Source organism: Pseudorasbora parva, chromosome 4 (genome assembly GCF_024679245.1).
Source record: "Pseudorasbora parva isolate DD20220531a chromosome 4, ASM2467924v1, whole genome shotgun sequence".
Classification (NCBI taxonomy): Eukaryota; Metazoa; Chordata; class Actinopteri; order Cypriniformes; family Gobionidae; genus Pseudorasbora; species Pseudorasbora parva.
In genome coordinates, this window is record NC_090175.1 from 2,262,661 (window position 1) to 2,290,290 (window position 27,630).

Sequence of the window (27,630 nt, forward strand, 5' to 3'; positions counted from 1 at the left end):
CTGCTGCTCCGTGTGTTATTCCCAGGCCGGCCGGCCGACGGAGGGAGGAGCAGACGCCACAACACCGTCTCCAGAGTCAGACATAATGCCACAACTTCTGGGAATAACTATTCACAATACAACGCTGAGATCAGTTTTACTCTCAAAATCTAATGAGTTTATTCTCAACATTTTATTCAGAATTCTTCTTGAAATTTAACGGGTTTTTTTTTTTTGTCTAAACACTTTGTTCAAATTTTTACATAAAAAAAATTCTCGATTTAATGTTTTTTCCCCTTCTCTAAACACAACTTTATTTTAAAATTTGAATGTTTATTGTGAACTTTTTTTAGTTTCTCATTTTAACAAAAAAAATTATTCATTTAATGAGTTTATTCTCAACATTTAATGTAGAATTCTTCTTGAAATGCAACGTTTTTTTGTCTGAACACAACTTTATTTTCAAATTTTAATACGTTTATTCGCAACATTTAAAAAAAACAAATTCTCGATTTAACGTCTTTTCCTTCTCAAAACACAACTTTATTTTAAAATTTGAATATATTCACAACTTTTTTCTTTTCTCAATTTAACGATTTTTTTTCTTGAAATGAAACGTTATTAATTTTAATCAGTTTTTCTCAACATTTTATTTAGAATTGTTCTTCAAATGTAATGTTTTTTTTTTTTTTTTCTCGAATCATCTTTATTATCAAATTTTAATACGTTTATTCTCAACATTTTTGCAATTTTTTTCTTGGATCAAAACAACTTATTTTAAGGAGTTTATTCTCAATATTTTATTTTGAGTTTCTCTAAATTTAACAAGTTTTTTTTCTTCTCAAAAACAAAATTTATTAAAAAAAAATGTTTATTCTCAACATTTTACTTCTACTTTATTCTCAATTTATCCCCATTTTATTTCTACTTTTTTTTTCTCTAAATGTTGCTTTTTTAAACGTAATATTAATGTTTATTCTCAACATTTCTTGAACTTTAATGAGTGTTTTCTTGAAACAAAACAACTTTATGGGTTTATTCCAATAAACTTTCCCTCAAAACACAACTTTCTCAAAATATGAATTTGTTTATTCTCAACTTTTAATTTAGTTTCTCTAAATGTAGTTTTTTCTAGAAAAAAACGAATTTATTGTAAATTTATTACATTAAATCTCAACATTTTTTAAAACTTTTTTCCTCTAACAAGAACTTGAGAAATCTCGTTAAATTTAAACTAATCTGTTCATTTGTTTACACTAATTGAGATAAAACAAATATTAAAAAAGGGTAAAAAAATTTGAAAAACATTTGATTTTGACATTTTTCTTGATCTTTCTCTCGAAAAAACAACTTTAGTCTCTTTTTATTAAATTTATTACCATTTTTTTTCTCTAAATGTAGCTTTTTTAAACTTAATAATAATGTTTATTCTCAACATTTAATTCAGAATTCTTCTTGAAATTTAACGTTTTTTTTGTTTTGTTTTTTGTCTAAACACAACTTTGTTCAAATTTTTTACATTTAAAAAAAAAATCTTGATTTAACGTTTTCCCTAACTTTATTTTAAAATTTGAATATATTCAAAACTTTTCTTTTCTCAATTTAACTTTTTTTTCTTGAAACAAAACGTTATTAATTTTAATCAGTTTTTCTCAACATTTTATTTAGAATTGTTCTTCAAATTTAATGTTTTTTCTTTCTCGAAACATCTTTATTCTCAAATTTTAATAAGTTTATTCTCAACATTTTTGCTATTTTCTTGGATCAAAACAACTTATTTTAAAAAGTTTATTCTCAATATTTTATTTTGAGTTTCTCTAAATTCTCTAAAATCTAAAAAAGTTCTCAAAAACAACATTTATTTTAAAAAAATGTATGTTTATTCTCAACATTTTACTTCTACTTTATTCTCAATTTAATGAATTTATTCCCATTTTATTTCTACTTTTTTTCTCTAAATGTAGATTTTTTTAAAACAACTTTTTATTCTCAATATTAATATTTATTCTCAACTTTTCTGGAAACAAAACAACTTTATGGGTTTATTCCTATAAAGTTTTTCTCAAAACACAACTTTCTCAAAATATTAATGTTTATTCTCAACATTTAATTTAGTTTCTCTAAATGTAGTTTTTTCCAGAAATTATTTTTTATTGTAAATTTATTACATTAAATCTCAACATTTTAATTCTTGAAAGACGGCTGTTTATTTTGAAAACTGAACAGGTTTTTCCTCAAACTTTAATCTTATGTTGCTTGGCCCTAATCCCCTTCCGTAGTGACCCACAGATGTTTAGTCTTGAGTTTGTAATGGATTGTGACTGACAGGAAACTTGCCGTTTCCTCCATAAAATGACCTTCCCAAATAAAACCAGATATTCAACGAGACCGATTCAGACAGAGTTGACCGGATCACTGAACACTAGCCACACCATGTACAAATATACAACCCATTTTATTAGTTTTACTGTGTAAAAGTCTTTTAAAAAGGCTGTACAGAAGATTCCCTTTGTTAGCCGTAACGGCACATTCTCCCGAAACGCCATCATCTCGTGCGATGAAATGACAGGACTAAAAAAAACTATGACAGGAAGACATGAAACGGACAGAAGTCTTGCGTCCTCAAGAGTCGGAGGACTGGTTTCAGTCCGTTATTATCATCATTTCAGCAGTTCTGGAGTCTTATTCCACTGCACTTCACAGGCACCCGGAAACACCAATGAGAAAGTCTAGAGTCCATCTAAAGGCACGGAGGTCTCCGTCTCCATCCAGATTCAGGAGCAGACCCTCCGCTTGTCGTCGAACAGCCGCCGCACGGTGTACACCTGAGTGAGCGCCACACTCAGCAGGACCAGCATGTTGATACAGGACCAGAAGGAGACCCGCCACAGGTTATCCTCCAGCAGGTTTCGGTCTCGAGCCTCGAAGGCCCGCAGGACCGTCTGCATCTGCCGACTGCGCTCCAGCCGCCGGTGAACCGTCTCCATCGACTCCTGCCACACAAGAGCCACAACCATCGGCTACTGAGGCGCCAGAGTCAAACTACCGCACCGCTTCAACAGAACAGCACTGCGCAGCTGAGAGGAATGCCGAGTAAAGGCGTTCGTAATCGTCATTACTTTTTACAGTAACTTTAATAATCACATTTATATATTTTTAATTAAGAGGGAAAAAAACTTAAGATGAATTACAAAATAATCTAATATAGCTAAACAGAAATAAAAATACTGAAGTAATTATGTGAGTAATTCTGAGAATAACGTCGCAAATGTGAGAAAAAACTAGTTTTTCATAATCGTCGTTTGTATTGCTTTTTATTTCTGTGTAGCTTTGATTTCAGTAATTCAAATCAAGTTCTGAAGTTAATTTTCCTCCTTTAATATTCATTGTTTTATTAGTTTTATTTCAATTGCTTTTTAACAATTTTGGTTTTTGTTAACAAAAGGTCTCTTAAAAAAACCATTAAAAATTGTTTACGGTAACTTAAATAAAACTAATAAAATATGAATATTAAAGGGGGAAAAATTAAACAAGCTAAATTACTAAAAAATTAAAATACAGCTACACAGAAATAAAAAAGGGTAATACAAAAGCGATTTAAAAACAAGTCATAAATGCTTTCAATTGAGTAATTCTCAGAATAAAGTCGCAAACGTGAGAAAAAAAAGTATTTTTCGTAATTTTGTCATTTGTTTTACTTATCATTTCGGTTTAACTTTATTTTAACTTCAGTAAATCATTTTAATAATTCAAATTAAGTTCTAAAGTTAATTTTACCCTTTAATATTTATATTTAATTTGTTTTATTTCAATTGCTGTAAGCCATTTTGACCATTTTTTGTTCTTGTTAACAAGAAGGCTGTTAAAAACCAAAACTATTAAAAATAGTTTACAGTAACTTTAATATTCATATTTTATTCGTTTAAGAGGGAGAAAATCGTACACAAGCTGAATTACTAAAAATTAAAATACAGTTAAACAGAAGTGAAAAATTAATACAAAAGCGAGAATAAAGTCAGGATTGCTATCAACCGAGTAATTCTGAGAAGTCACGAATAGTTTTAGTTTTTCGTAATTGTGTTGTGCTTTCGTCGTTTGTATTATTGTTTAGCTTTATTTTAATATCAGTTAATAATTTTAGTAATTTAAAATAAGTTCTGAAGTAAATTTTCCCCCTTTAATATCATATAACATATTTTATCGGTTTCATTTCAATTGCTGCAAGCCATTTTTGAGTTAGCAAAAATACCCGTTATTGTAAACTAAAACTATTAAAAATTGTTTACGGTAATTTAAATAAAACTAATAAAATATTAATATTAAAGGGGGGAAAAAAACGTAGGAACTTTTTAAAAAAAATAATAAAATGAGCTGAATTACTAAAAATGTAAATAAAGTTGAACAGAAATAAAAAGTAATTCAAAAGTACATTATTTTAGTTTTGTTTTTTAATAGCCTTCTAGTTAACAAAAAAATGGTAAAAATGGCTTAGAGCAATTTAAATAAAACGAATGAAATATAAATATTAAAGGGTGAAAATTAACTTCAGAACTTAATTTGAATTATTAAAATTATTTACTGAAGTTAAAAGCTAAACCGAAATAAAAAGTGATACCGAAACCGAAATGACAAAATTACGAAAAATAACTCACGTTTGCGACTTTATTCTGAGAATTACTCAATTGAAAGCGTTTGACTTTTTTTTAAAATCGCTTTTGTATTACCTTTTTTATTTCTGTGTAGCTGTATTTTTATTTTTAGTAATTCAGCTTGTTTAATTTCCCCCCTTTAATATTCATATTTTATCAGTTTCATTTCAAATGCTGTAAGTCGTTTGTATTATTGTTTAGCTTTATTTTAATATCAGTTAATAATTTTAGTAATTTAAAATAAGTTCTGAAGTAAATTTTCCCCCTTTAATATCATATAACATATTTTATCGGTTTCATTTCAATTGCTGCAAGCCATTTTTGAGTTAGCAAAAATACCCGTTATTGTAAACTAAAACTATTAAAAATCGTTTACGGTAATTTAAATAAAACTAATAAAATATTAATATTAAAGGTGGGAAAATAACGTAGAAACTTTTTTTAACAAATTAATAAAATGAGCTAAATTGCTAAAAATGTAAATAAAGTTGAACAGAAATAAAAAGTAATTCAACAGTACATTATTTGAATGTAGTGTTATACTAGTGTATATAAAGCAAATACTAAAATAACGCGGTTTAATGTTAATAACAGCTGTCTGGGGATCATTAAGTCGCTTCGCATTGAGATATATTAAACACCAATCATCAAGTTACACCTCAAAAACCTGATCCAACAAACATCTCTCGTGCGTTAACTTCAACAAACGATATGGAGTGACATAACCCTGTATAAACCAACGCTACATAACTCACTTTTATGTCATCCAGCTTGTACTCTAATAGGTTCTCTGGCTCTCCTAGCCCCGCCCACTCGTCGTCCGCCCCCGCGTCATTGGACGGGCTGTCCAGGATGACCTCGAAGAAGACCATCTTCTCGGAGAACCTGCTGAAGGTGTTGTCGAAGCAGATCTGATAGTCTCCCGCCTCCGTGGGCTCCACCCTAAAAAAACACCAGACCAATCACAGGCGAGTAAATGGCAGACCGGCCAATCAGACACGATGATCAGTCTCCTGTGTGTACTTACTGAGGGGCGATTATTCACAGAACACGCTTTTGCTTTTAGAAATGAGACGCGGGGCAGTCAAATAAGGCTAGTTATTTTAGCTATTGATGTAACGGTCTAGAGGCGTGTTTACATTCAGAAAACGACAGCTAACGCTAACATTGTTATCTTCCTACTGTATATTATGATTCTTTCCGGTTATGAGAGAACTGCTGAAAGTGTGTATTTGGTCTCTGAGAGTCTGGCCTTGAGATGTGTGATGTGTTACTAAACACTTGGTGTCGTGTGTTTGGTTTTGAGGTATCACACACACCCCTTACATGACAGGAGTGCAGCAACAGTGTTTGCTCACTTAGCCCAGCTTCCAGATGTGAAATGTGGATTTGTTTTTCATTTAATTTATTATTTTACATTTCCTTTCACTGAAACTCTAAAGAGTCCAGATGAATATTTGCTGTACTAATGTCTGTCCCTCTCACTGAGAGAAAGCACATATTATCAGTGTTTTTTGCGTTAGAACTGGAGCCTAATCAGCTCCAACCTTGGAGAGAGTGTGTATCTGTGAGTGCGCACAGTGTAAAGAATGGACATCTAGGGCCCTCTAATTTCCATGATCACGGAATCGCGGAATCTGGTGTTAACGCAGATTTCCCCGGAATTTTACATATTTGTAATGAAATTCTGTGTCGTGTGGGTGGAGAACGTATGTCTGAGGAAAGTGCAGAATGGGGGAAGCAAATCTTCGCGACACAACCCCTCCCGTCATTTCAGCTCGCCCTTCAAAACAATGAAAGTAGGGCGAAGTTGGTCTCCACGGCTCTGCTTTCGGCAGCGAAAAAGTGAAGAAACTCGACGCTAACGGCGGTTTCACACTGCACGCGCAGGCGGCGCAGAAGCTTTGCGTATGGAGAGCGGGAGCCGCGCGCTCGTTGTGCTCAGGCAGCATTGGTCGCGGCTCGTGTAACTTATTGCACAGACAGACAAATATTGTCCATTCTGTCAGATTTTCCGGTGTTCTGCTCGACCCCTGTCGTCTCGTGCTTTGATTTATAATGAGCACATTAGGCAGCAATGCATATCTGCTGCAAATGCGACCGTTTTCCCCTCTGTTCCAAACATGCATTTAACATGCTGTATATGGGGAGTTTACATGATAAGTAACCTTAAAGTCAAAATTAAGCATCTAGTTTTAATCATTTAAAGGGGCCTTTGAATTTGGGAGAAAAAACTTCAGGCGGTGTTGTGTTTTCATGTATTTTTATTTTTCACAGCTCTGGATATCAATGGTGATGGTGACACACAGAACATTTCACTACATGATATTATGGTGAAATGTGTTTTTTTTTTCATGTTAATTTTCAGCTTTAAATGTTTTACTTAATAGTACTAAAGTTTAAAGCTAATAACCGTTAATATTTGAAGTGCAGTGTTATGTCAAATATCATATTTGTCCTAAAAAGTAAATGTGATGTTTGTTACCTCGATAAATTTAAGGTCATTCCTATTTTTTGTTTTATGTTCTATTATATTAACATTAAAAGCACACTCTTTTTTCACCAAAATAACAGTAAAGGGTAAAAAAACTGAATTGCCAAACATTTTAAGGAATCTGCAAAAATTAAACCGGAAAAAACGGAATTTGGGAAAAAATAAAACAGATTTTATAGGGCCCTAGACATCCTAAGAGATGAGTGGACTTGTTCTGGACAAGCTGGCACCTGCTCCAGATCTGGAAGGTCACTACGGCCTAATTCTGGAGTGAAAGTGTCAACAAGTGACACATCTTTGGACACGGGCATCTGATTGTATGTACGAGATGGTGAGAGAGGGAGGAACATTTTTTTGGATATCCAAAGAGAAATTTTGCCCATTCAAAAAAACAAAAAAAAAGCCCACAGACACATATTTCGGCAACATTGCTCAAAAAGCTGCCCTGTGTACCGTCAGCTTTAGGTTGTGAAGGTGCATTTCATCTTCAAACTTGTGGCGATTCAATCGAGAAAACTGTCAGCATGGTTTACGGTTATGTTTATGGAGTGTGGTCTTTAAATATCACCATCATTTATTTTATATCAAAGAGCATCGTTCGTTGCCTTATGAATTTGCAGGGCAATCTGAAGCTGTGGTTTGTCTCATTTGCAAACAAATTCTGTTGCTTTACAAAAATTAAATGTGAATACAGATTACAAAGTGTTCACCAAAACCATGTGTTCTGTATCGATTGACCATCTAATTTATTTTATTTTAGTATTCATTTAACCAGGCAAGTTACTTAAGAACAAGTTCTTATTTTCAACAACAGCCTGGCAGGAGAATTAGATCTCCCGAAAGACATACAAACATAGTTTACAGTACATATATATAAAACATTTCTATAATAAAACACTCCTTAATAGTTTGAGCGCTGAGATAGAAATATATGACTCCACTTTCAGTGACTTTTGTACCAAATTCCAGTCATTAGGAGCAAAACAAAAAGCTGAACGACCATAAGCGGTTTTCTTTTTGGGATATTTAAAAGAATTTGATGCGATGATCTGGTTGTAGACGTACTAATACGAGGTAGAAGCAATTCTTTAAGATATTTTGGTAAGAATCCTAACATACCAATGTATTTCCCGTCTGATGTGTAGTGATGACCAATTTAAAATGGAATAAAGCTCACAGTGTTTGTTCTGTAGGGTGCGTTGGTAATGAATCGAATAGCTGTATACCTCTCTGAACTAGTAAAAATATATCAGCCAGCCAGGATGCTCCGTTCCTCTGATCAAATTTCTCTGGTTACCACAACATACAGGTATAAAAAGTTTGGAGGCTGGTCATTTAGTGTTCTAGGACCGAAGTTGTGGAATGCACTCCCTGTGCACCTCCAAAACATCACGGTGCTGAGTATTTTCAATGCACATCTGAAAACACACTTTTTTGATCAAGCTTTTGACTTTTAGTCTTGGTCTTGATTGGTTGGATTTGTCTTTATGTTGTCGTTTGATGTTTGTCCTGGAAAGCGCCTTGTGCACCTTTTGGCTGCTGTAAGGCGCTATATAAATAAATTATTGATTGATTGATTGATTGTATGGTACAACACATCTAATGGGTCAAGAGTCCCTTTACGAGCATTTCTATAAACTGTCTCCGTACTCAAATAGCGGTAGGACTGTAGTTTCTACATGATATTTCTTGGATGACTGAGTAAACGCAGATCTATTTCGATATAAGAAACCAAGCCTTGATTTAACTTTTTTTTCTGAAGATTGATTATGTGATCAGTGAAAGTTAAAGAGCTATCGAGCCATATTCCGAGATATTTATATGAGGATACCACTTCCAGATTTTCCCTATTTTCCCCCATATCCTGATTTGCTTCATCACTCGGTCTCCTCTCCACCAATCAGCTGGTGTGTGGTGAGCGTTCTGGCGCAATATGGCTGCCGTCGCATCATCAGGTGGTGCTGCACATTCGTGGTGGTTGAGGAGATTCCCCCTTCTATATGTAAAAGCGCTTTGAGTGCTTAGAAAAGCGCTATATAAGTGTAATGAATTATTAATTATTAGTATTATTATTCAAAGATGTAACACCCTGTTACACGGATTCTTTCCAAACCACATTATCTTTGTTTTTGTGCTATTCAGAACCAAGTGTAAATCATGAAAAGAATTGAAGTTATCATAGCTGGCTAAATGAAGTCGGTGCGCCACCTACAGGCCTTCTGGGTGTAGTGTAGGCTGCTAAAGAACATGTAAAATGGCCATAACTACATTACCCTTGTTGATAGAATAATCGTGATTATAATTGAGCAAAATAACCATGACCGTTATCGTGCGGCCCTATAATGTACCACAGAGAGCATGATGTGAGCACTCACATGTGAACGCCGTCAGACCGCCGGAACTCCGACACCAGATGAATCCCCTGAGGAGAGAGGATGGAGAAATCCACATCCATACCTGCTCCAGCGATCACCTGCAGACACACATCACCAGACCGTACTGTAACCGCTGGAGGAGAACGCCTTAAAGGGACAGTTCACCCTAAACTAAAAACAACCCCATGATTGAACTCCTCAAGCCCGCCATCCCAGGTGTGTATGACTTTTATTATTTCAGACAAACACAGTTATATATATAAATGTCCTGGCTCTTTTGAGCTTTATAATGGCAATGAATGGCTGTTTCTGTTTTAGAAATCTATACAAGTGCATCCGTCCATCATAAAAAAGAGTCTATCCATCATAAAAGAGCATCTAGATAAGTGTAATTATCTATCGTAAGTGCATCTATCCATCATTAAAGAGCAATTAATGTAATTGTCTATCATAAGAGCATATATCCGTCAATCTATCAATTATAATAATAGTGTTAATAAAGAGTTTGTGTGAAAAAAATATCCGTATATTAAACTTTAAAACCTTCCCGGCGTTCCAGCGTAGGTCATAGGCGTAGCATCCGGTGACGAACGGTGAAGCGCAGCGGATAAAGCAAACAAAACTTGGTTCTCGTGAGAACTAGCATATCCTCACCGTAGCGTCCTACGTCACACGCTGAGAACGCCAGTACAATGGTTAGCGGGAGTTAAGCGATTACATTTTGTAAAGTTTTAAATATGGATATTTTTCTCACACAAACGCATGGCTTCGCTTCAGAAGGCCTTTTATTAACCCCTGGAGCTGTGTGAAGCAGTTATATGATGGATAGATGCACTTTTACGGACATAAACAGCCATTCAAAGTAGGGATGCACCGAATGTTCGGCAACCGAAATTATTCGGCCGAAAATAGCCAAAAAAAGCACTTTCGAATAAGTAAAAAGGCCGAATATTTTTTGCCGAACAATGACATTTTTAATGACGCGATCAAATAGTAACCCACGTAGAGTGAGAGGCGCGCGCTTTATGCAGCAAACATGTCAGCAGTGTGGAAGCACTGTTTAGTGCTGCATCTCATGTCATCGATGAGAAGAGGAACCGACTTTCATCTGAGAGAGCAGAGAAGCTACTTTTCATAAAGAAGAACCTGCCACTTTTCCTGAAGAAGTAGGCTAAGTAGGCTTATGTCTAGGACAGTTATTTATTTGTTGTGGGTTCATCCATATTTTTCGCACTATTCAATGCACATTTGTTGTTGTAGACATATAGCGTTAGATTCCTTCAGCAGTCAGTTATAGGCCTAACATAGGCTAAAGAAGGGGGGCTTCAAAGATGGCCAAATAAAAATATATTTTTTATTTTACTAATTATTTATTTTAAGTTATGTTGTGCTTAGTTTGTATAATATCTGCTGGAATGTTAAAAAAAGTTCAGTGTTAAATAAATATTTTGAAATTGTATTTTTTATTTGATTTATTTCTCTGAAAAGCAACACAAAATAGTAAAAAGCAAATTTAAGCATAATTGTAATGGTAAAAAAATGGCCAAATAAATGGAAAAAATGCGAAACACCGTGTTCGGTTTTCGGTTTTCGGCCAAGCATTTCATTATTATTCGGTTTCGGCTTCGGCCAAGAATTTCATTTCGGTGCATCCCTAATTCAAAGCCATTATAAAGCTTGGAAGAGACAGGAATTTGTTTTAATATAACTGTGTTCGTCTGAAAGAATGATGTCAAACACACACCTAGGGTGACTTGAGGATGAGTTCAATCATGGGATAATTTTTATTTTAGGGTGAACTATCCCTTTAAGAAATCCATAGGGAATACACAACCACTCATCCAGAGTTTTGCATGCAAACATCATTCAGTTATTTAATACAGAAATCTGTAGCAGAATAATATCTGTGATTGCGGAACTGAGAATGATTGACGTGTCATGAGTCGGATCTAAGGCAGGATGCGATAGGCCACGCCTACTCCTGACATTTACTGTGGTACTTCTGGTAAAACCACAAGTGGCTCCCTCTTTAACCCAAAGCGTTTGCGTATTCTGCTACGATATTATAAGTAATGCTGTTTTTATGCTATATTGAGAATATGAGCTAACTACACATCGTTTGTGTGTATATATGAGCGTTGATTGATGATGTACCTGGTACTCGACCTCGACGCTTCCGTTGGTCGCGGCGCTCTGGTAGAAACACTCTTTACTGGCGGCTGGCAGGAGGAACGTGAACTCGCTGTCCGTGGGGCTGAACGCGCTCGCCGCGCCGAGAAACACCGCGAGCAGCGACACGCACATCCTCCGCGCGTCATCCATGCTTTTCTTACCGCAGAAAGAGGCTTTAAACGCTGGGGAAACCCGTTAAAACACCTCCGTCCCTCCAGCGGCGGATGTGTTCCGCTTCCGTAGCTCAACTTTGGTGCGGCGCTCAGCCAATCGGAGCGCACCGAGTGTCCGAGCTCTAGCCAATCAGCGCGCGGGGAATCATGGAACCATGGCACTGAAACTTTATATACACCCGTGATATTATGAATCATAAACCATTTATAGATAAGAAAACCCTTATAAATCATGATAATATATAGATACACAGCTACTTATAATTCACACTCAATATCTATCTATCTATCTATCTATCTATCTATCTATCTATCTATCTATCTATCTATCTATCTATCTATCTATCTATCTATCTATCTATCTATCTATCTATCTATCTATCTATCTATCTATCTGTCTATCTATCGTGTAGACACACTGAGGATGTCGCAAGATGGCAGCACAGTCCCATCACACTGAGCACCTTCACCGAACTGTTCATTCTCAACATTTTAATTCTACTTTTTCGTCTAAATTTAACATGATTTGTTTCTTAAAGCACAACTTTATTCTCAACACTTTAATTCTACCCTTTCCTCTAAATTTAACAAATTTTCTCTCGAAACAACTTTATTCTCAAAATATAATGAGTTCATACTCAACATTTAAATTCTAAATTTTCCTTTAAATTTAATGCAGTTTTTTTTGAGACACAACTTTATTCTCAAAATGTAATGAGTTAATACTCAACATTTTAATTCTACTTTTTTAATTCCAGACACGTCTTATTGTAGACACACTGATGATATGACACAAGATGGCAGCACAGTCACATCACACGATCACCTCCACGGGCTTAAAGGAGACGCGTTGGATAAATCTGTTGTGACCTGTTGTGTGTGGAAAATAGGAAATGACTAGCAATTGCTTTTATTACTTTAGTAGTAGTAGTAGTAGTAGTAGTATTGGCAGTAGTGCTGTTTGTTAAGTCAAGCATCATTACTCTTGCTCATGCTTATACTTTGGGCTAGTGTTTATTATCATATTCATGCACATAAAAGCTTAATCTGCCAAGAAAATTGTGCAACAGTTGAAGCATTTGCACCGTGCACAGAAACTGTGAAATAACCCCAGAGAAATGTCACAGTGAAATGAATGAAACCGAGATGGTGAGAGCTGAACTTTGAACACACACAGACTGAAAATACTGCGTGAAAACTGATGAGAGATCAGACATTTGTCCAGTTTCAGAGGGAGCCGGTGCATGAGAGTGTGTGAGAAAGCAACCGTTTCCTGTCTCACTGCATCCTTACTTCTGAGCTACCACTGCACCGGATCTCACAGCTCTCTCTCTGTCTGTGTGTGTGTGTGTGTGTGTGTGTGTGTGTGTGTGTGTGTGTGTGTGTGTGTGTGTGTGTGTGTGTGTGTGTGTGTGTGTGTGTGTGTGTGTGTGCGTGTGTGTGCGCGCACTAGTCTCTAGGTCATCAGATAAACAAGTGCACATGTGGTCACCCAATTTGTGTCTGCTTTTTCCGGATTGTCTTTATATGTGTGCATATCTTGCATCAGCTTCTCCTTGCTTTGCATGCACACTAAAGCAGTGTGACATTGGGACTGCTGCGAGGAAACTTCAAAAAGACAAACTCAAAGTTTCATCATATATTTAGAGAAATGAAATTACAGCTTACTTCCTTTTTGGTACACTAGTAGCTGTCATTTGATATTATATAAACCATACTGTTACTTTTAAGTAACAATACTATAAGCTTACTTTTTTCAAAAGTACACTATCAGCAGTGTTGAAGGAAACGCATTACAAGTAACTTGAGTTACGTAATCAGATTACTTTTTCAAGTAACTAGTAAAGTAACACATTACTTTTAAAATGTACAACAATATATCTGAGTTACTTTTGCACGTTTATTTGACTGACAGCTCTTCTGTCTCCATGGTGAGAAAAACCAAGAGTAAGTGCAGAGGCGGTGTGTGTGTGTGTTTGTTTGTGTGTGTGTGTGTGTGTGTGGCAGAGAGAGAGAGAGAGAGAGAGAGAGAGAGAGAGAGAGAGAGAGAGGCTATACTAAATGTGAGCATTAATTCATCTCACTTGCAAAATAAAGATTGAGTCCTCCTCAAAATGAATTAAAAACTGTCAATGCAAAATCAGAATTCTATTCAAGACTCCAATAATAAAATATTAACTAAAACAAGTATTTTTATGCATTTAACCTAACTTTATTGACCAGTCTTGCTGCTAACTTTCAATGATTCAATTAAACCAAAAGCAAAAATAACTTGATATTTTTAGTTTTTATTGGTGAAGTATTAAACTTTCTCCTCCTGCATCCTTTTCTCCATTATCCAGAACGGCAGCCTCTGAACGGTTTGTTGAAGCGGCGCCCTCTACTGTTTTTTTAATGTGAGAATTTGCATTTTTACCGCGCCTTAGGGCTTATTATTTCAATTTTGGTGTATAGAGGTCTTTACATTTGCACAAAAATAAAACTTTTATGTTTTAAAAAACAAAAGTGAGAAAAATTAATGCAAAAGTAACGTAATGTATTCCTTTTCTTAAAAAGTAACTAAGTGACTCAATTAGTTACTTTTTAAGGGCGTAACGCAATATTGTAATACTTTTCAAAGTAACTTTTCCAAACACTGATATAACTAACTTTTTATTAAGTTGGATATTTTCGGTTGTTACTACCACTAGGCTGATGATCTCTGGCGGAGCTGAAGGTGGGAGGAGCCACTAGGCTGATGATCTCTGGCGGAGCTGAAGGTGGGAGGAGCCACTAGGCTGATGATCTCTGGCGGAGCTGAAGGTGGGAGGAGCCACTAGGCTGATGATCTCTGGCGGAGCTGAAGGTGGGAGGAGCCACTAGGCTGATGATCTCTGGCGGAGCTGAAGGTGGGAGGAGCCACTAGGCTGATGATCTCTGGCGGAGCTGAAGGTGGGAGGAGCCACTAGGCTGATGATCTCTGGCGGAGCTGAAGGTGGGAGGAGCCACTAGGCTGATGATCTCTGGTGGAGCTGAAGGTGGGAGGAGCCACTAGGCTGATGATCTCTGACGGAGCTGAAGGTGGGAGGAGCCACTAGGCTGATGATCTCTGGTGGAGCTGAAGGTGGGAGGAGTCACTAGGCTGATGATCTCTGGCGGAGCTGAAGGTGGGAGGAGCCACTAGGCTGATGATCTCTGGTGGAGCTGAAGGTGGGAGGAGCCACTAGGCTGATGATCTCTGGCGGAGCTGAAGGTGGGAGGAGCCACTAGGCTGATGATCTCTGGCGGAGCTGAAGGTGGGAGGAGCCACTAGGCTGATGATCTCTGGTGGAGCTGAAGGTGGGAGGAGCCACTAGGCTGATGATCTCTGGTGGAGCTGAAGGTGGGAGGAGTCACTAGGCTGATGATCTCTGGCGGAGCTGAAGGTGGGAGGAGCCACTAGGCTGATGATCTCTGGTGGAGCTGAAGGTGGGAGGAGCCACAAGGCTGATGATCTCTGGCGGAGCTGAAGGTGGGAGGAGTCACTAGGCTGATGATCTCTGGCGGAGCTGAAGGTGGGAGGAGCCACTAGGCTGATGATCTCTGGTGGAGCTGAAGGTGGGAGGAGCCACTAGGCTGATGATCTCTGGTGGAGCTGAAGGTGGGAGGAGCCACTAGGGTGATGATCTCTGGTGGAGCTGAAGGTGGGAGGAGCCACTAGGCTGATGATCTCTGGCGGAGCTGAAGGTGGGAGGAGCCACTAGGCTGATGATCTCTGGTGGAGCTGAAGGTGGGAGGAGCCACTAGGCTGATGATCTCTGGCGGAGCTGAAGGTGGGAGGAGCCACTAGGCTGATGATCTCTGGTGGAGCTGAAGGTGGGAGGAGCCACTAGGCTGATGATCTCTGGTGGAGCTGAAGGTGGGAGAAGCCACTAGGCTGAGGATCTCTGGCGGAACTGAAGGTGGGAGGAGCCCCTAGGCTGATGATCTCTGGTGGAGCTGAAGGTGGGAGGAGCCACTAGGCTGATGATCTCTGGTGGAGCTGAAGGTGGGAGGAGCCACTAGGCTGATGATCTCTGGTGGAGCTGAAGGTGGGAGGAGCCACTAGGCTGATGATCTCTGGCGGAGCTGAAGGTGGGAGGAGCCACTAGGCTGATGATCTCTGGTGGAGCTGAAGATGGGAGGAGCCACTAGGCTGATGATCTCTGGCGAAGCTGAAGGTGGGAGGAGCCACTAGGCTGATGATCTCTGGCGAAGCTGAAGGTTGGAGGAGCCACTAGGCTGATGATCTCTGGCGGAGCTGAAGGTGGGAGGAGCCACTAGGCTGATGATCTCTGGTGGAGCTGAAGGTGGGAGGAGCCACTAGGCTGATGATCTCTGGTGGAGCTGAAGGTGGGAGGAGCCACTAGGCTGATGATCTCTGGCGGAGCTGAAGGTGGGAGGAGCCACTAGGCTGATGATCTCTGGTGGAGCTGAAGGTGGGAGGAGCCACTAGGCTGATGATCTCTGGTGGAGCTGTAGGTGGGAGGAGCCACTAGGCTGATGATCTCTGGCGGAGCTGAAGGTGGGAGGAGCCACTAGGCTGATGATCTCTGGCGGAGTTGAAGGTGGGAGGAGCCACTAGGCTGATGATCTCTGGCGGAGCTGAAGGTGGGAGGAGCCACTAGGCTGATGATCTCTGGCGGAGCTGAAGGTGGGAGGAGCCACTAGGCTGATGATCTCTGGAGGAGCTGTAGGTGGGAGGAGCCACTAGGCTGATGATCTCTGGCGGAGCTGAAGGTGGGAGGAGCCACTAGGCTGATGATCTCTGGCGGAGCTGAAGGTGGGAGGAACCACTAGGCTGATGATCTCTGGTGGAGCTGAAGGTGGGAGGAGCCACTAGGCTGATGATCTCTGGTGGAGCTGAAGGTGGGAGGAGCCACTAGGCTGATGATCTCTGGTGGAGCTGAAGGTGGGAGGAGCCACTAGGCTGAGGCTCTCTGGCGGAGCTGAAGATGAGAGGAGCCACTAGGCTGATGATCTCTGGCGGAGCTGAAGGTGGGAGGAGCCACTAGGCTGATGATCTCTGGTGGAGCTGAAGGTGAGAGGAGCCACTAGGCTGATGATCTCTGGTGGAGCTGAAGGTGGGAGGAGCCACTAGGCTGATGATCTCTGGTGGAGCTGAAGGTGGGAGGAGCCACTAGGCTGATGATCTCTGGTGGAGCTGAAGGTGGGAGGAGCCACTAGGCTGATGATCTCTGGCGAAGCTGAAGGTGGGAGGAGCCACTAGGCTGATGATCTCTGGAGCTAAGACAAAGCTGACGGGCCAAGATGGGGCAAAGAGATCCTAGAGCAGAGCAGAAAGATCCTGTCCTGGATCGGGGCCGGACAATCTCCAGCCACCAGATGAGGGCTTCTTTCCAGTTCAGACCAGCGGTGTCTGTGAGGTCAACGTTATTTCCCCCGTTCCAGAGCAGGGACTTCAGGGTCTCGTGGAGGCTAGTGATGGCAAGACGGAAAAAAACATGCAGAAAAATCGCGGCTCTCCTGAGCTCAACAGCAGATCTTGCTGCATAATCAATATCTTGTCTGGTATTCTGTAACCCTCTCAGGTCAAAGATTTCGAAGAAGACAAAATATTTCCCAATAACAGCAAGATTTATTTAACACACGCAAACAACACGAAACTGAGTGCAATACCGGGCACTAAATAGAGGAGGAGGAACTTAACTGGACGGATGATTTACTAGAAAAGATGAACTCTGTGACTGATGAGTGGTGGGAAATGAGATGGGTGATGAATGAAAACAGACTGAAAGTCCACCATAAAGAAACTAAACAGAACAAACTCCTGACAAGGACATTGTTTCTCATAAGTAGCAACATACATAAAAAAGTTACTTTTTATTTAATAAGCAAATATTGTCACTTTTCACAATGCAAAAAAAAGAACAAAAAGAAAAGTTGAGCAATGTAAATAGAGAACAAAAACAAAACAGTTTCAGAAGACATGCGTACTTATGAGGTGACAGATAGATTTATCACAATACAGCCCAAACTTCCTCATTTTAGTTTCTTTCCTTTATTGAACCCCCTCCCTCTCTCTCTCTCTCTCTAAGTGAGATACACACCCTCATCTCTCTCTCTCTCTCTCTCTCTCTCATGCACTCGTGAGGTTTAGGGTCAGAGGATGTCTGCTCGCTCTGAAGCTCAGATGATGGTTTATGGGTGTGTGTGTGCTGTGCTCACTGTGACGATGCAGTAACGCTGCATGGAGGAACGCTCTGAAAGTGTCATTCGTGTGGCTCGTTAGATCAGTTCTGGTGACGTGCAGAATGACGGACGCAGGTGAGAGTGTGAATAAAGATGTGAAGGACTGCTCTCCGCAGGTGTTTGTGGTGGATAGCCAGGCGTTCCCGCGTCAGGTGCCGGTCAGGATGGACGTCCCTGGGCTCAACCTCATCTACCTGTTGCTGGCCGTGGCCCTGCTGGGCATCTTCATCGAAGCTGGATGCATCTGTCACCTGTACAGCAAACACACGGTGAGTCCTCATGCACGTGTCTTCATAAAGTTATGCTTCTTCAGCCATTTTTAGACCGAAGCATTCAAAATGTTACGTTTTTACTTCATTTGTTTGGTAGAAAACCTATGCACACCAAAAAATACGGACAAAAAAAAGTCAAAATTGTGATATTTGTGGTCAGAAACAGCCACATATAGTACAGTCATTCAAAACTAAATGTAACACGGTTTCACAGACCAGACTTAAGCTAGCCCATGTTTGAGTTGTTTTAACTGAAAACATGTCTTAAAATATGTCAGTGCCATTGCTTTGTCTTAAGATGGACACCAGTAGTGTTATTTTTCTAATGCGTATTCATAAAAGCCACTTAAATGCCCTAATTTAACTAAAGACTAATCCTGGCTTATAGTCTAAGCCCTGTTTGTGAAACATCCAGAGTATTTTGAGTGAGATCGTTGAATATTTAAAGCCCAAGATGCCCTTTGGATCATCTCAGATCCTGCTGGAGGTCATGATCGGCAGGTTTAGGCCAAATACTGAGACATTCGGCTTTAACTCGAGTTTGGATTCTCAGAAAAAGTGTTTATTTTAGGTGTATATTAAAAACGGTTTTACCGGTATGTCCTGCGGTGTTAATCTTTTAAAGTTTCCTGTAGCTCAAACAGTAGAGCATGGCGCTAGCAACGCCAAGGTCATGGGTTCGATTCCCAGGGAAAGCAAGAATTGACAAAAATGTAAAATGTGTACCCCTTGAATGCAATGTAAGTCGCTTTGGATAAAAGCGTCTGCCAAATGCATAAATGTAAATGTAAATGTAAAGTTGCACAAATATTCCAAACTTAAGTTAATATGTGACCCTTGGAAAGTGATCTGTGGCAATAGCCAACAATACATTGTACGGGTCAAAATTATACATCTTTCTTTTATGCCAAAAATCATTAGGATATTAAGATCATGTTCCATTAATATATTCAGTAAATGTCCTACCAGAAATATATCATAAATGTGTTATTAGTAGTAATAGGGATTGGTAAAGACCTCATTTGGACCACGTTAAAGGAGATTTTCTCAATATGTAGATTTTTTGCACCCTCACATTCTAGCTTGTCAAATAGTTTGGGCAAATATCGCCCTAACAAACCACACATCAATGGAAAGCGTAATTATTGAGCTTTCATGTTTTGTGGTTTTGTGGTGCCACATATGAGCTCATTAAATTTGCACATGCAATATTTACCCAAGAATGAGATGCCTTTGCCAAAGCTGGACGTGTCATGACATCATCAGTGTCGGTCAGATGACCAGATTGCCCCCCCACCCACCCCTGTGCTGACATCACCTCCTGTAGGAATGTTAGGTTTCTCTTTGCTGCCGAATTAGTCACTGTGTTTCCATCTTTACGAATTAAGATTCTGCATTAAAAAAGCTGGATAGAAACAAAGATACATGTGCTCAAGTGAGACAGATAAACATATTTACTGAATAAATCCCTCAGCAGAACCTGCGATTGGATAACTGGACCAGTGGACCAATGGCGTCGCAGGATTTTAGATGTTAGTTTGGTGTGGGTCAAAGTCTGTGATCAGGGCCTGTATTTATCAAGCTTCTCAAAGTGCTATTTTAGTCTTAAGTGCTGAGAATAAAAGAAATTTACTCCTACTTCAAACTTAAGTACAAAAGCAAGTCATCATTCACACTGCGATTCCGGCAAATACACGGATATTGCGACCCGGCATTTGTTCCCGGGCCGCTAGATTTGGTCCATTCACACTGCCAGCGAAATACCGTAATATGTGTGCTTTCACACACAACCCGTAACGGTCCCGGATCGAGTCGACACGTGACATCCGGATGTGACGTATAACGGCGAGCGATCTCCGCTTCAGCGCGGATAGTCAGGAGCTCCGTGGTCTCGACTTGTGTCCAGTTTGCGCTCATTTCTGCTTGTTTAATTTGAGTTTCTTTTGTAGACGAACACTCTCTGCGTTTAAAACACCGACGAGCTCTTCTGGCACTGCAGGGTTGTGTTATTGAAGAAACAAGCTCTAGGAGTCGCACGATAACTACGCACACGCTGCGGCATTAGTTTCGGCTTTTGTTCACACAGCGCTCGTCCCGGGTCGAATCCCGCAATGTTACTAGGTCCCCGACCCGGGTCGAATTCGGTTATCAATCCCGGGACGTGGTTGCTTTCACACAGAAGGCGACCCGGCAATGCTCCGGGAATATTGCGGGTCCGACGTGCAGTGTGAAAGGGGCTTTACTGCCCCAGTTATTTAAGAGCTCGAGAGGCCTCTCAGTGTTTAGGAGCACACCAGTTTAAAAATTGCAATTGTAATTAAGCGCAGCTTTGAGCCAAGAATTATTTTACTCTTAAGTCATTTCTTAGCAGTGTTCCTGTGAGTAATTCTCAGATGTTTGATAAATACGGGCCCTGAATCATTTGGTTTAATTTCTCCAGAAGCGTTTAGTGTGTGTGTGTGTGTGTGTGTGTGTGTGTGTGTGTGTGTGTGTGTGTGTGTGTGTGTGTGTGTGTGTGTGTGTGTGTGTGTGTGTGTGTGTGTGTGTGTGTGTGTGTGTGTGTGTTTGAGACAACACCCATTTGTAATGAAGGGAAAAGAGGCCAATTGCAAAAACGTACCGTTTATTACTGATATTTTGCGCCAGGAAGTGGCCATTTTGTTCTCATAAACACATGGGATGGAAACGCTGATTCATTTGCACTTTTTTGTGATATTCCAAATTTTAAGTAAACTTTGTGTCCTAGCTAGTGTCTTCTGTTAATAATAGCTGACGCTCTATTGTCATTGATGACTGGCTAATCTCATTTAGCTAATGGATCCTGAGGTGTTGTGTTTGGTGGTGGTGAATGTTTGGTCACTAGCCCAGATTGCTAACCGCTAGGTTACACAACCCACGCAGTGTGTTGCTCATAGTTTTGGATTACTGTGTTGATTTCCTGTAAACATATATATTGGTTTGCACGCTTGGTTTCAGGGTCTGAGACCAGTCAAATGAACACACATTAGATGCCCTTAAGCACATCAGGTTCAGATTATACAAACATTCTTCAATATTTCAACCACATAAGGAAAAATGATCATGCTTGGGTAAATCTTAATTAAAAAAAAGTCAGAACTATGACACAATCATGATCATAAGGTCTGGAAAAGAGTTGAAATTATTACTAAAGCATAATTATGCGATTGCAAAAATTTAAATTATGACATTAAATCATAATGAGATTGCACGAAATGAATTTGAGATCAATTAAAATTAGGATATTATGTCATAATTATGAGATTGCAAAAGTCGAAATGTTGACATTAAATCATATTTATGAGATTGCAAAAATTGAAATTATGAGATAAAGTGTCAAAATTATGACACTAAATAATATTCATGAGTTTAAAAAAGTAGAAATTGAGAATTGAGACTGCAAATGTTGTGTAAAAAGTCACAATTATGACAGACTAAGTATTTTTATGTATCCACAGCGGCTAAAAGCATGAATGTTATTGGTTATGTGTTTGTGTCGATACATTAAATTAATTCAAATATCGTTTGTGTGAATAGGCTTTGATTTCCCGATTAATTCACGCCTGAAAAGCCAAAATATTTTAGTTGTTAAAAACATGTTGTCATATATTTTCTTTTCCCCCTAGATTTCACCAGATATCCAGAACGTGGAACACATCAAAGTGAGTTAATCCTTACTCAGGTGTGTGTTTGTGAGTATATTAACATGTCTTGGATGATGATTCTAATTATACTGTTAATATTTATCAGCAGGGAGAAATGGACAAATTATCCAGCAGTTCACATGGTTGGTAAACACACACACACGCACGTACGCACGCACGCACGCACACAGGTGCGAAATACTACTATTTGTATTTAATAATGTGTTTAATAGTGTTTACCATGTATTTAATGTTTGTCCTGCTTTTTTACAGTATTTAATGAAATATTACCTGGAATAACCCCCAAAGGAGAGAGCAAACCGGCAGACAAAGCTGACAACAAACCGGCAGCATTTCTGCAAAGTATGAAACACTTTTGAAAGACTTCTCATTAATACAATAACTTCTGGTAAAAGCATTATATTATATTAGTGCTGTCAAAATTAGTCCCTTAACACATGAGATTTTTAGCAGAATTAACACAGCATCTGTTTTGGATGTCATCCATATGTTATGTGCGTTTGCATAGGTGTTTCGTCTGTGTCCGGAGGCGATGGCGTCCTGCACTGGAGGTCCAACAGCTTCCCGGGGTTCCTGAAGGGTCTGTCCTACAGTAATAACAGTCTGTACATCCAGCAGGACGGCTACTATTACATCTTCTCCAAGATCACCCACCTGGAGAACTGCAAATTCTTCCAACAGAAAGTCATGCAGTGCTCAGAGAACTACAACAACAAGCCCATCGAGCTGATGCAGAGCTCCAGGTACGCCATCCTTCAACAGAAATCTCTTCAGATCACGTCTGTCAGCACTGAGGTCATGAATGTTTTTACCGTAGGTACATCTGCTGCTCCGATAAACGGCAGCCGTCGGGCGAGCGGGGCGACAGCTACCTGGGCGGCATCTTCCACCTGAATAAAGGAGACAGTGTGTTTGTTAAGGTCAATAACAGCTCCATGGTGCACTATGAGCCATATGAGAACTTTTTCGGGGCCTTCATGGTCTGAATACTGACAAACTTTTGCAAGAAACATAGTTTCACACACAGATTCTCATTACGGATGCACTGATATGAAAAAAATGGCCGATAACCAATAAGTCATTAAATTTGTAAGCCGATAACTGATAGTTCTTTAAATTTGAAAGCCGATAACCGATAATTCTTTAAATTTGTAAGCCGATAACTGATAGTTCTATAAATTTGAAAACCGATAACCGATAATTCTTTAAATTTGTAAGCCGATAACCAATAGTTATTTAAATTTGAAAGCCGATAACCAATAATTATTTAAATTTGAAAGCCGATAACCAATAGTTCTTTAAATTTGTAAGCCGATAACCGATAAGTCATTAAATTTGTAAGCCGATAACCGATAAGTCATTAAATTTGTAAGCCGATAACCGATAGTTATTTAAATTTGATAGCCAATAACGATAATTCTTTAAATTTAAAATCCGATAACCGATAAATCTTTAAATTTGAAAGCCGATAACCAATCGTTCTTTAAATTTGAAAGCCGATAACCGATAAATCTTTAAATTTGAAAGCAGATAACCGATAATTCTTTAAATTTGAAAGCCGATAACCAATATATTGGCGGATTAATCTAAATAAAAAATATATATAATTTTTGAGAGGCTGATAGCAAAAACAAAAGCCTCACCATTAAATGTCCCAAGCACACAAATATAATGTTCTCATAATATTTTTATGTAGCTAATATGATTGTTGCATGTTAACTGTATTTTCCTTCTCAAATGGATTCCAATCATATTTCAAACCCATCATAGCGAACACTAATCTAAAGTGTCTCAGCTGAAATAAATAATACATTATTTATCGACTTTAAGATATCGGACAAATTTTCTCATCGGGCGATACCGATATATTGGCCGATATATCGTGCATCTCTAGTTCTCATTCCAGTTTTTAAATATTATTTTTACATTATTTTTGTGAATCATTGCAATATATTATTTAGATTTTTTTTTCCTGTGGTCGACAGATATATTTCATTGCCAAGGTTAATATATCCACCGATATTTGAAATTATTAAAATATCGGCATTGGCTGATATGTTTGGCCTACTTAAAGTAGTAGTAGTAGTATTTATATCATTGAAACAAATCTTTGAATATGTAGTAAACATTTAATTTAATGATCCTTGCAGACTTTGTTGAATCCAGCTGAGAGATATATCTGAAATGTGTATTGTAGACTGGATAAAAATGTGGTTGGTCCATGCAAATCAACTTTGGATGAAAACACTGTAGACGCACGATCAACACACTTTAAACCCTTAATTTCAAACTATGCTGCGTTTTATGCATTTATACTGTTTTCTGTTTGTAAAATTAATGTTACCATGTCTTTATTTAAAATAATATGATCCCCTTTAGGTTTCAGTGTTCACTTCCTTCTTATTCGTTTTTTAATCAATTCTTGACTTGTGAAAATACAGCAGTATGGCTACAAAATTAAGAAGCTGCCAAAGTCTTTTTATCTTACAGATTTATTTTTAACAAATTATTTATTTGTAATGTATTAAATATTAAGTAAAATACGTAGTAAATTATTCATATAAATTATATAAAATATATTCTTAAGGCCTGTTCATACCAAGAACGCGAATTATACCAATAACTATATTAGCGTCCACACCAGCTCTGATTGGCCGTCAATGTTTTTATCATTCATGCGCTGAGGAAAAATTATTCCAGTCGATATTGTTGGTCTGTGCTGATATTGTTATATCTGTGCTCTGAACTTTAAATACGTATTAAAAATGTATTGTTATATTTTCATCTTTGGTGTGAATGGGCCTTTAAACTATTTCCCACAATACAGCACAAATAGTCAGGCAGGTTTGTAGTACCATTTAAATAGATAACTAAATAAAATTAGGTCGGATCAGAATTTATTGCACATTATCGAAAAAACACTGAGAAAAACTGTCAAATTCAGTCTTCCTTTTAACCCTATTACATTCAAAATGTTTCATGGTTGATCATTAGGGTTAAATATAAGAGCAACAATGTCTAATATTTACTAGCAAATATCAGGGTTGCTTATTAGCTTGCAATTTTGTTGTTTATTGTTACATATTAATGCTTTATTCTGCATGACCTTATTCTACACACCTTAATCCTTCCCAATACCAAAACTTAAACGATACAACAACTACCTTTCCAACTGTTAATTAAAAAAAAATTTAAAGTAGGCTTTTGACGCAAAAGTCATAGTTAATAGTGAATAATGTGAGTAAAGTGTGACCAATACCAGCTCAACAAACCACATTGTATTCATATGGTATATGCCAAGAACAGTTTTTTTTTTAAATGCCAAAGATTTTATAATGTTGCCATCAAATATGATCACAGCATCGTTTTTAAGGGGGTGACATTCTGCATTTGCTCTGAAAACACAAGCAACATTTAATTTCTCATAGTATTTAACCATTAAAATGTAATGGTGATGAATGTGGATATAAAAAATGGCGAATAAAACAAATATACTGTTAATTATATCAGTAGTACACACACCATTTCCTGAGAAACTTTACTGTGTCAGATTCATGTTTAAATAGGCATAATGGTTAAAGTCATTATCTGAGGTCGGACGCCACTCCAGTGCCTTTAACCATCATCCTTCCCTCGGGTCAATTATTTAAAAAAATTGTGCCTTTTGTCGCACTTGAACCACAAATAAATTATTGGACTGGATGCGAGTAGTTTTGTGGTTGAAATTTAAATTTTTTTTACAAATCCTTCTCTCTCGGGTCAATTTGACCCCCATAAGAATGAATGGAATGCTTCTGTAGGTTACACATAGAAAAATTGAAACTATAAATACTAAAACTTTACCCAAAAGTGATTGTGTATCTGAATGAATCCTGAAGAGAATCTGACTTTAGGACCCAGCGGAACAGCTTATCTGTTCCATTTAGAGCTATAAAGACCTCTAGAGTCATGAAATACCATGCTGTATTATTACCCCTAATGTGATATCATGCTATTAGTAGTTGGCAAAAACACCCAAAGTGAGATCTTCTCAGCTGAATGAACATTTATGCATGACATTGTGAGTTATTTAGAATTTAAAGGATTAGTTCACTTCAAAATTAAAATGTCCTGATACCCCCATGTCATCCAAAATGTTCATGTCTTTCTTTCTTCAGTTGAAAAATAATTTTTTCGTGGAAAACATTCCAGGATTTTTCTCCACATAGTGGACTTGGTCCAAATCACTGCAGTTTCAGAGGAAGAGCCTCAGAGACTCTGGTGATTCCAGAGGAATAGAGTCTGATCCAGACTTACCATCCGACATTTGAGGTCCATTATGAGGAGAAAAATCCTGGAATGTTTTCCTCAAAAAACGTAATTTGTTTTTCACTGACGAAAGAAAGACTTGAACATCTTGGATGACATGGGGGTGAGGAAATGATCAGGACATTTTCATTTGAAAGTGAACTGAACCTTTAAGTTGAATGAAAGTGAATAACATGCTTAAATTACTATTTATTGATCAAATCAAGTAATAAAAAAAATATCACAAAAAATCATAAAAATATACAATAAAAATGAAATAAGCTATTTGAATAAAAATAAATAAATAATTTACGTATACTTTTAGGGTCATTTTGACCCGTGAGGGAAGGATGAGGGTTGTGTCTGTAAACATCATGTCTGATATATCTTTTATCTATTATAAGCTCATGTCTATTTTTATGTATATTACATGTTTTTATTAAAAGGTTTTAAGTGGATTTTACCCAGAAAGCACATGTACGTCTCTAAGATGTCACAATCTGGAAAACGTCTTAGAAAAGGCAGTTTTACATTCATTCTAAATCATGAACATCTTAAAGACGTTTTTTTTTCAATGCTTAGCATCTGAGAGGAAACGTCTTAGAGACGTATTGCAGATGAGCAAGCGCTCTAAAAATACTTCTCACAGACATTTAATAGACATCTCCGTGACGTACGTGTGCTATCGGATTAGATCCTCTGATCATTACTGACTGTCACCTTCACCTGACTCAAATTTACCATGAATGTTATATTTAGTCTGTGACTGAATGTTTGGGGGAGAAACGTACTCTACTCAAGTATGTGAACGCAGACGCTTCTCAATCTAAACGGCACTGAAATTCTCAGCTTTGCAGTATAAATCATTACTATTTTCTTTGATTTCAGCTAGTCAAAGCAAAAGTCTGAGAGCATTTTGCTGAGAAAGACAGTCACCCACTTCAGGTTTTTTAACGGCCCGTTGAGACCAAAAACGATACGTTTATTATTGTCCACACCAATGCACGCTCTGCTTATTACAAGTATGTAGTAGTCCTTTAAATGCTCGAACTCTTTAAAGCAGGATGGTTTCTGATTGGCTGTCAATGTCTGAACGTGTTGTTATAGTTGTGGTGTGGACTCTGCTATTCCTTTACTTTTCTAACACTTTCATTTTTAAAGCTATATCGCTTCATCTCTGGTGTGAGCGGACCTCGAGTACACGCTAACAACGAGATCAAACATTCATGTGTGTGTTCTAGTTTGAGTGGGGGTGTGACATTGTGTTTGCTGTTATTTATAGAATGCATACTGTATGTGTCAGTCGAACATTGTATCATTGACTGGAATGTGCATT

General features: G+C 38.1%; 2 protein-coding genes across 3 annotated transcripts; one reads left to right on the forward strand and one right to left on the reverse strand.

The window, feature by feature from the left end:
* Positions 1–2,415: 2,415 nt before the first annotated feature.
* tmed1b (transmembrane p24 trafficking protein 1b) lies at positions 2,416–11,934 on the reverse strand. The gene is made up of 4 exons (XM_067440639.1): positions 11,652–11,934; positions 9,498–9,595; positions 5,384–5,570; positions 2,416–2,972 (listed from the first exon to the last, which is right to left on the reverse strand). Exons 1-4 carry the CDS (start codon positions 11,817–11,819, stop codon positions 2,754–2,756), a joined length of 672 nt encoding a protein of 223 aa, XP_067296740.1. The 5' UTR covers positions 11,820–11,934; the 3' UTR covers positions 2,416–2,753.
* A 6,026-nt stretch (positions 11,935–17,960) lies between these two features.
* Positions 17,961–26,562, forward strand: LOC137072705 (lymphotoxin-alpha). 2 transcript variants are annotated; one of them, XR_010904658.1, is made up of 7 exons: positions 17,961–18,321; positions 21,969–22,004; positions 22,093–22,129; positions 22,260–22,349; positions 22,516–22,750; positions 22,825–23,363; positions 23,395–26,562. XR_010904658.1 is itself a non-coding variant. In XM_067440634.1 (6 exons), exons 1-6 carry the CDS (start codon positions 18,115–18,117, stop codon positions 22,991–22,993), a joined length of 774 nt encoding a protein of 257 aa, XP_067296735.1. In that variant the 5' UTR covers positions 17,961–18,114; the 3' UTR covers positions 22,994–26,562. The 2 variants fall into 2 exon arrangements, 1 of the variants encoding a protein (XP_067296735.1); XM_067440634.1 differs by having other exon boundaries at positions 22,825–26,562.
* Positions 26,563–27,630: the final 1,068 nt, after the last annotated feature.